General features: G+C 41.0%; 1 protein-coding gene across 2 annotated transcripts in view; it reads right to left on the minus strand.

Moving 5' to 3' along the window:
* LOC119267933 (la-related protein 1A-like) overlaps positions 1 to 8,404 on the minus strand; it is a 9,533-nt gene extending 1,129 nt beyond the window's left edge. The window contains exons 1-13 of one of the 2 annotated variants that reach the window (XM_037549390.1): positions 7,727 to 8,404; positions 5,969 to 6,536; positions 5,717 to 5,879; positions 5,264 to 5,354; positions 5,093 to 5,164; positions 4,449 to 5,005; positions 3,792 to 3,861; positions 2,763 to 2,864; positions 1,580 to 1,896; positions 1,342 to 1,482; positions 1,155 to 1,218; positions 709 to 854; positions 512 to 616 (exon numbers count right to left, since the gene is read on the minus strand). In XM_037549390.1, coding sequence (XP_037405287.1) covers positions 512 to 616; positions 709 to 854; positions 1,155 to 1,218; positions 1,342 to 1,482; positions 1,580 to 1,896; positions 2,763 to 2,864; positions 3,792 to 3,861; positions 4,449 to 5,005; positions 5,093 to 5,164; positions 5,264 to 5,354; positions 5,717 to 5,879; positions 5,969 to 6,536; positions 7,727 to 8,023 — 2,693 coding nt within the window. In that variant the 5' untranslated portion in view covers positions 8,024 to 8,404. Of the gene's footprint in view, positions 1 to 511; positions 617 to 708; positions 855 to 1,154; positions 1,219 to 1,341; positions 1,486 to 1,579; positions 1,897 to 2,762; positions 2,865 to 3,791; positions 3,862 to 4,448; positions 5,006 to 5,092; positions 5,165 to 5,263; positions 5,355 to 5,716; positions 5,880 to 5,968; positions 6,537 to 7,726 lie in introns of both variants that reach the window. The other variant, XM_037549389.1, reaches the window with a different exon arrangement.
* Positions 8,405 to 9,626: the final 1,222 nt, after the last annotated feature.

Genomic DNA, 9,626 nt, shown 5'->3' on the forward strand with positions numbered 1-9,626 from the left:
CCTTTCCTTGTACCCCAAATCTTGTGTAATATATATATATAGGGAAAATCCATCCTATCACCCGGTGGTAGTTACCCCACATATCTCATATACTACCATGTGGTACTATATATACTATTTTATTATTTTAAATATGTTCATATACTATATCTAAGATATTTCAAAGCAAGTTACATGAAAAAATTGCATATAGCCCATAGTTTTTGTTATATTTATGAAATGCGTACATATTTGTACGTAAAAAAGAGCATACTCACAAAATGGTACATACTACCTAAAAATTAGTATATATACTACCTAATCATTGTTATATAGTACATACTACACGTACATATACAACATACAAAACGCAAGTGGTAGTGGTAACTACCACTGCTTGTAGGAAACTGGGCTAGGCAATAGAGATAAGTTGCATCCATAACACCATGTACCACTATTTTTTAAGTCATAAAGATCATTAATACAGACTAGTAACAGAGAGATGTGAACAAACAATAAAGCCGCCAATTACCAGTATTTTTCAAGTCCATAAAGATCACCCTTGTGGTAGAACTCAAGCGTCAGTTGCTCAAAATCTTCATATACATTCCATTGGAAGTTTTTTTCCAAACCATAACTGCAAAAAGAATTAGGAGGTAACTGATCTGCTCAATAAAGAATGTAATGAATATCAGAAAGGTTTTCTTTTTCAAGTTCTATATTCCATACCTATAAAATCTGAAGAGACACTCGAGTCCATATCTGTAATTTGCTGCTGCGTCATCTACTGCAAAGTTCTTAAAATGCTTGTACATATCTTCATTGAAATTATCTCTCAGATAGTATGACCAAAAACGATAGAGCGAATTCATTTCCTGCACGCCATTGGATGCACACAATATGAAAGGAATATTGGAACGTATCTTTTGAGGATAGAACAACAGATGGTACAATATCAATCAAAAGACAACTTTCCAACTTCAAATATAATTAGCAAGCAACAAACATTAACGAGACAGGAGACAATTCACCATATTATCGAAAGAAAAAGAATTAGGAAGGCAATGATTACAGTAGAACATAACTTGACCGGCTTTATACACACTACTGTAGTTGTAAACTACTTTTCTTCAGCCAATAGTTATATTGCAAGAAAATATGAGAGGAAGCTGCACCTCGCTCAAACCGATTCCTAACTTCTTACGTTCAGCAACGCATTTATTCTTGAACTTATTGTACCTTCACAAACAAAGAACAATGGCATCACCATGTGAAACTTAGGATGAATCAATGACATTGATAAATTATTATTTGAAGGAAACTAGAACTTGCAAGCACACCACAAGTTGTTTAGAAACTTACCTTTGTTGCTGGAATTTATTTTTCTCTAGAAGTTGATGGCTAGGGTGCTGAAACGGTGGGAAAGATTTAGGTACTGATCCAATAGGTGAGCTCCCAGTAGGAATTCCATGAGGAGATGAGCTCAGCTTTGAACTCTTATAGCTACTGAACAATAAATAGTCATTCAAATAACCGCAAAATGGGATAAACTGAGGGTAAGGAGGGTTTACTGAAAGAAAACATCCATCGATTATCTAACCTGTGATTTTCCGGAGTAGAACCATAGAAATATCCAATTGAATTGCTTGGGGGGCTTTCTGATACACCACCATAGTGAGATCGACTATTGGGACTATTCGCAAAATTACCAGCAAAGAACCTCTGCTTATGTGAGGTATGTGTCTTTCTATTGCCTTTACTTTGCCGCCTACGCGGAATAGGTTGTCCAGCTTCCTCAATGCCATTAGTTCCGATGCTACCATGGTTCCCTTTTGCTCCACCAAATTGTTTAGAATCGACATCTGCAGTATCGGCCTGGGAGCTCCTTTGATTATTAGTGCGCCGATCATGTACACTCTGATGTCAGGAGTAACACCATAATATTAGCATGAGCAGTTCAAAAATAACATGATTTGAAAAAAGTAATTCTATAATAAAATGAGAAAACCAGAATGATAAATCTGATAACATATAGAAGGATTGTCATACATATCATAACAGAACAGGCTTTCGAGATAAAAAGAAAAACACAAGCACAGGGTACACAGAACTCAGCTCAAGTCTTGTCCCAAACCAGCTTGATTCGAACTGGAAGCTCCAGAACAAGTCTTGTCTTCAAATGTTTATTCGAACACTCAACTCAGTTTCAAACGGTTGTCAATTGAGATGTCAAACTTGCCAACTAATGCTACAACTGGATGCCATTCCAAAATATGAGATAGAAATTACCAATCCAAAATTAAAACATCACATTCTTAAAAACAACTACAATGATATAACATTGCCTTGTTAAATCTAACTGGGTAGTTTTAACACTAAAATTCAATGGTTAAAAAATGTATTAACAAAAGAACAAATAGTTTGATAAATAAATTATTAATATAGTATGCGGTCCTAAAAGGCATTGACTATACCTTGCAAAAAATTAAAATATTAGAAACGGATGAATCGGTTCAATGAATGCTATAGTTACATTTACCACAGAACTGTTAAAATGGACTGGACAACGACAAATACCTAATCAGGACAACTCATCAAAAGTAAGAAGGCTTACATTTTGTATGCCTAAAATAGACCTCATTTACTTGTATAAAAGTGCATTTGCAATAAGTGTGTCGGAGTCGACAGCAACTCTCAAGACAACACAGCATATGCGCTAAAATATTTAATTGGCCCCTAGAATGCAAGTGCGATATCGATGAACAATAAACCAAACATATCACCTCATAATAATATAAGGCGTCATTTATTCTTGATGCTTCCTCTGTTGAAAATGCTTGAGATATACTCGAGCAACTTTTGTCATCCTTTTCTGATCTAGTATCCTGTGAGGTGGAAAAATGAAACAAGATTTCAATGCGGTATTACAAAATAATACTTGCTTAATGTTAGATCATTTATCGATTCCAGGAGATAACAAAACAACATAAAATAGAGGAGTTCAAACAACATAAGAAAATTGAAACTATGGTTGTGCAATCAGAACTTCAGATGCACAATGAAGGGACGCCGGAAGTCATGCTACTATACTAATCACGGATTAGCAGTTGCTATAGGAAAGCTATGATAATTTACCATTCCCCTGCTGGCTATTCTTCGCACAACTAAGCCCCATGGTAGTACTGCCTCCTATCAAAATATAAGACTTTTTTTTACACTACCATAGTGTCACAAAACGTCTTATATTTCAATACAGAGGGAGCATATTTTATTCAGCTTATCAGGTGGGCTGCTTCAGGCTTCCGCTCAAAAAAGAGGTCAGGGTAGATGTGCTGATTCCTATGGAATCGACACATGGGAATCCTTTCCTCTGATACGATGTAGCAGGTTCCTTTGGACTGAACGCAGCAAAGGAAAGAGGAAACCATGGAATCCACAATTCCTCTAGAGTCTCTAGAAATCCTGTGAAGAAAACAAGGCCTTAGCTATATGTTGGTATGGCCCTGGTTAACCCACCGATTAATGGCCGGCCATAAATTCAATTAATCGGCCAATTCGCCGATTAATCCCTACTCCCCTGCCAACCAAGCAGCTACCAGTTACCAATAACCCGAAAATTTCTTATTGAAGTACAAACTGTTTGACTTTGTAATACATAAGTACAGCAAAGTGCTACAAAGTAAGTTCATCAACTTATTGGTTTATGGTTCATCCTTCATAGTGAAGCACTGACAGAGTGATGCATTAGAATGGCATGAAACTAGGGAAGTAAAGGGAACATATCAGGAGCGTAGAATATCTTGAAACCCAACCTGTGTAACAATTATTAGCCGATTCACTTCTTGGTCATCAACAAAAAAATCGTCATCCTCATCATCGACCCTGCTTGAAATAAACATATTGCAAAAGATCATCAATTTCACGCACACAATTCATACGCTATACAGGTACATAAGAGATGATGCATCACGTGAGCAACACACGAATACAAAACAATATCAAAATGATCTGTTGATCTTCTGAAAAGACACCAAGTCTAGGACTCCAAATATGAAAGTTTAACCGTTAACACAAGTATATTCAGAACAGAACATTTTAACTGCTGGGAAAAATTATATAAATGCAACTGAACTACACTATTCGCATTAATGCGCCATCACGGCATTAAAATCTATCATCTGATATTTATTTAGTTCAATCTAAAATTGCTTGCAGCTTAGTCAATTCAAGGTTGGCGACTTTACCTTCAATTTTCACAGGCCAGAGTAATATATATATTGTTACCATAGATCAATAAAATAGAAGCACGACTATAGCAAGTCATCTACTCTCACAAAGGCATGTGATACACTACTGTTATTATAACTGGACGCTTACATGAATTTAAATTGTTGCTTAGATGGCAACATACATTAAACAATCATAATGCACGAAACGAAATCACAGATCGTATACCATTTAAAGTTCACCTTTTGTGTGAATAGACATCATCACGTGAATGTTCTGCGTGTTCCAATTCCAATTCCTCATCAAGCATGAATGTGCTTTGATCCCCACTGAAGCTAGGGGAGTTACTTGGCAAATCCTTACGGAAACCACTTTCGCTTTGAGAATCAGGTACTTTCATCTTTGTGTTTACTTTCCGAACTTTAACATCACTAGTTCTAACAGCAGCTTCTTGTGTGCGTGAATTACCAGAGAATGTGGAAATGCGCTTAGGCTTTCCGCCAATAGTCATGGCAGACAAGCCTTTATTCAATGAACAGCTATGTGCATCATTAGGTAGTTCTTCATCTGGAACTATTGCCTCAATAGCAGCACCATCTATGTTGCATTTATCATCTTGAGAGTGAGGATGCTTCTTTTGGTCTGAAGAAAAAGAATCATCCTTATTTGAGAAGCCGCCAGTATTGCTCTCACCCATAATATTATCCATACTGGCAGTAGATGATGGACTATGAACAGATGTTGCCCCAGAAGAACAAACCCATTTTGACCAGTCAGAGCGCCTTCTTATCTTGTCATCCTGGCAACAGGAAAGTAGCATCAGACAAGCCAAATTCCAAAGTCAACAAGGGATATGAACAGTAACAGTTCAAACAAACATGGCTACCTGAACTTCTACAAGACTTGAGCTTGCCAATACATCTACTATCAGATGGACATCCGTTGTAATTCTCTTCAGCTGCAAATGAGCCCATGCAAAAACAACCAGTTTTCATAACAAAGTAAAGAAACAAAAATATGATATCTAAAAAAGCAATATATACATAAGAGGGCGTACTCTATTGAAGTCTGCAACTTTTGAAATTGGAACCCAGCCATGTTCATCCATTAAAGATTTCAAGAAATTATCTCGCTCCAGATTAGTATCACTGGAAAAATGCCATAATGAGTCAACAAAACTGTAGAGTACTAGAGTACATGCTAAAAGTACGTTCACCCATCCATGATGTATATCACATAGGTGCAAGATTGATTTATTTAGAGTGTAGCAGTGACGCTTGTATGTACAATGTATAATGACAACGCAACTGTCTGTCAAAGAAAACAAGACTTCATATGGCATTCTGAAAGGCGACATACATACACCGAAACTAAATTACTTAGCAGACACATTAAAATTATATAAAAACCTTATCAGCACATTGCTAAACTCATAAGCCTATTTCTCTGTGTCATGCTTCCTTTGGGGGGAAACCCATGATAGAATAAACAGAAGAAAATAATTACTTACCTAAAATAGTACTCCACTTGAGCTAATATTTTAGCTCTTAGCTCAGTCGCTTCAGGCGATAAAACAGGTTGGGGGGCTGGTTGGTTTTGGACAAAACGAGGTGGACCTCTCATTGCCTCCATGGGTGGAGCAGGCATGTAATAATACATGGGAGGCATAGGCCCTGAGGTAAAAACATTCTCAAACATTAGAACACCAAAAGCTTCAGCATACGAGATACAAAAGGAGATGTTACAGCGAGTACAGCATTACCAGGGTATGATGGTCCATTGAGGTACCCAAGAGTAGGGGGCAGATGTGCCATTGGTCTAACAAAAGCTCTTGGCCCAACGCCATGTGGCATACTTGTGTTTTCTCTCGTACCAAACGTCTGATGATTTTGCCAAGTGTGATTAAAATGGCCACGGCCTTCAACACTAGAATGTGGTCTAGCACCATGAGTACCAACAGCAGGACGCCAAGCATGATGATCTCCTCTCGTTTGTGGAGGCATTGGCCTGTTACCTTCATTGCCACCAACTTGATCTACCGGAACAAAAGGTGGTGTAGCAGATTCGAATCCAGACTTCCCAACATGTGGGTCATGATTTGGGACCGGAACAGCAAAAGGCTGGTATGGATATTCATGTAGCATCACTGGACTTGGGAGAACAGGGTAAAAAATAGGTTGCCCTGGATGTTGATGATACGGCATTGTGGCAGGGTATGGTGGTGCATCATTTGCACCAGGGGGGCATCTCTTGGGCCCATTTTTATGGTGTGCTTGGTAATTCTTGTTGGGATTTGCATGGCCATCAAACTTGTGCATACGATTACGCACCTAAAAGAAGTTGAACCCTTTCCATCAGAGTAAATCGGATATGAGTAGTGCAGAAATAATTTATGTAGGAGCTTAGCCAGGAAAACTGAATGCATAGAACAGTGACAGGGTATCTGTTCACAAAGGCTTCAAACGACAACATAAAGTATATTTTGCTTATTTCTAATAAACCATCTAAGAGGAAGAGTATAAATTTCATTAACGTGCATCAGAACAATTCTTGACAATTTCTATAAATGGAACACCATTCAAGAACTTTCTTGGTTGGGCCAGAGCAGATTCAGAAAATCACCCGCTCATACAATTCAACAATTGAATCATGATACAGGCACCGCCGAGATAAATGGGAAGAGCTTAACTTAACATGGAGTGGTTCCCAAAAGAAACATCCCATAAAAAAGTCATTATCTAACTACAGGAGGTGCTTCAGTGGTTCGGTTAGGGAACATTTCAGACAGGGCACATGTGTGACTGCAGTCCAACAATGAATCGTCACAAACACGATGGCAACATCAGTAGATGGTTCAGCTAGGGAACTGTTCAGACAGTGCCAGTATGGTTGCATTCTATAAAAATTCTAAAAACCAGTATGAATGTACCATGACTACATAAGCAGGAGATAAACAAATCCAATTGCAGAATAGAAAGCGAGCACTAATACTAAGACATGCTGAATGTATCATTCAAACTCTATGATTCATCTATCACCTCGACATCAGGCATAGCAATTGGTATTGATATTCTTACCTCGAGAAAAGCAACAGCTTTTGATTGCCATGGGACGTATGACCTACTACCCTAACAAGTAAAGGTCCAATACGGCAGCAAAAAAAAGGAGACTAACCAGACCAGTTGAGCACAGCCATAAAGTTCATATACTGGTTCTAAAACAGGAAAGCTTTACTCGTTAGTCGTCACCAACAAAACAATGCATACTCATGAAAAGACCACACCAGTCCCATGAAAAGAGAAGGCAACATATATCTACCAAAACAAAATAAGTAACTTTCAGTTCACTCCTTTACTAGCTACACCAAACGCAAAAATTGACCTGATACCAATATGGTACCATAATCATATTGTGAGGGTCAATGTTCCCGTACTAAAAATGCCCATGAAACAAGTTATGAGAGTACATAAACATAGTATAATCTGAGCAAACATATCTCCACACAAACGCCATATTCTACCTGTGATGGAGATGGAGGCGCCTGCTGCACCTCGGGCCCCTTTGGCAGGTCGCCGCCGGCAGCATTGCCCGGCAGAGGCTTCCCCGTGGGCTCCGCCACGACCTTTTGCCGCGCCTCCTCCAGCGCGGGCCACGACTCGGCCCCCATGACCGCTGCCTCACCTGCGACAGGCGGCGGCGTGGTCTTCCTCCACGGCGAGGCGGCGGGGCCAACGCCGCCGCTGGCCCCGCCAACACCCGGATCCGCAATCACCTCGGGTGCCGCCACGGCCCCGCCGCCCGCATTCGGCTCTTCCATCGCCGACACGGAAACGCCCGCCACCTCAAAATAGGCCGCAGGGAGCACAGCAGTTTAGGACTTCAGACCCGTAGCTTCCGCCGCCGCCGCCGACGACGACGAGAGGACGAGAGAGACGAACGAGAAGGTTTCGGATGAGATATTTGGGGAACTTAGCTTAGCCTAGCCTTAGCCAGTTGTGGGAGCAGCCATGGGGCCGCCGCCGCCGCCGCCGTGGTAGGGAGGGTGGTGTAAGGTTTTGGGTGGGGAGGGTGACTAGGGTTTTGGAGTGCGGAGAGCGAGAGCGACAGGGTGGGGAGGGGAGAGTGTGCGGGTGCGTGCGTGGAGCGCGTGAGGTAAGAGAGAGAGGAGACGGGCAAAGTTCCGCTAAGGATGGGGACCTGCGGGGGGGATTTGTTTGGGAAAGATTTTATCCGGATTCGGGAGGGGTGGATGGGTTCAGGCCCAGGTGAGGTGACGGGGACTGACTTGAGGGGACACCAACCCTGGGAAAGAGAGGGGGAATGGCTCCGTGACAGACGGCCGCTGCCACGCTTTGTGATGAGCTCTTGGGCGGACTATTCAACAGATGTATTTTTTATTTATTTTTGTTTATTTTCTGCTAAAAAACAAATGTATCTTTTATGCGATGTCTAGGGTTTCAACTTCCCTCGCGGTGGCATCTAGGGTTCCACCAAGTGTCCGTGATTGATCTCTCGTGCATCTTCCCCTCATCCACAGAGACTCGGGCTGACAGAGGGGATAGTGAAAGTGCTAGTTATCGACTAGAGGGGGGTGAATAGGTGATTTTTATGAGAGTTTTCAAAACACGGGGCTTTGAAGACAAACGATAAAAATGAACCCATTGATATACAGCGGAAGGTAGACTACATTAGACAAGCCATAGTCAAGTAAACAATAAAGTGAAAGCACGAAGACTATCAGCAGCTAGGTACTATGGATTAGGATGGAAGACAGTACGAAGCCAAACAGTAAACAGTCTTTACTCAGTGAAGTCAATCAGATCATACTGGCAAGCAATGACTTCGCGAAGACAAACTGTAAAGTAAAGGGAAGTGAAGGATAGAACCAGTAGCCTGATGAAGACAAGGATTTGGTAGACCAATTCCAATTGCTGTGACAACTGTACGTCTGGTTAGGGAGACTGAGATTCAACTCAGAAGACCGTGTCTTCACCTTATTCCCCTTGAGCTAAGGACACACAGTCCTCGCCCAATCACTCTGGTAAGTCTTCAAGGTAGACTTTCAAACCTTCACAGAGTTCGTTTACCGGTGATCCACAATGACTTTTGGACGCTCAAAACGCGACGCCTAACCGGCTGGAGGATTCACCGTCCTCAAGTGTAACAAGTCTTCAGATCACGCGGACAGAAAGACTTTAGCGATGCCTAACACTCTTTGGCTCTGAGTATTTTGGGCTTTGTCCTCGCAAGGATCTCTCTCTCTTCCTATATATATATATACATACATATATATATATCAAACGCTTTGGAGGTGGGTTGCTCTCAAACGACAAAAACCGTGCACTAACTCTGAGCAGCCACCAATTTATGGTGTAGGGGTGGGCTATTTATAGCTTGGAGGCAACCCGACCTGATTTGTC

The sequence above is a fragment of the Triticum dicoccoides genome, chromosome 3A (assembly GCF_002162155.2).
Source record: "Triticum dicoccoides isolate Atlit2015 ecotype Zavitan chromosome 3A, WEW_v2.0, whole genome shotgun sequence".
Lineage (NCBI taxonomy): Eukaryota > Viridiplantae > Streptophyta > Magnoliopsida > Poales > Poaceae > Triticum > Triticum dicoccoides.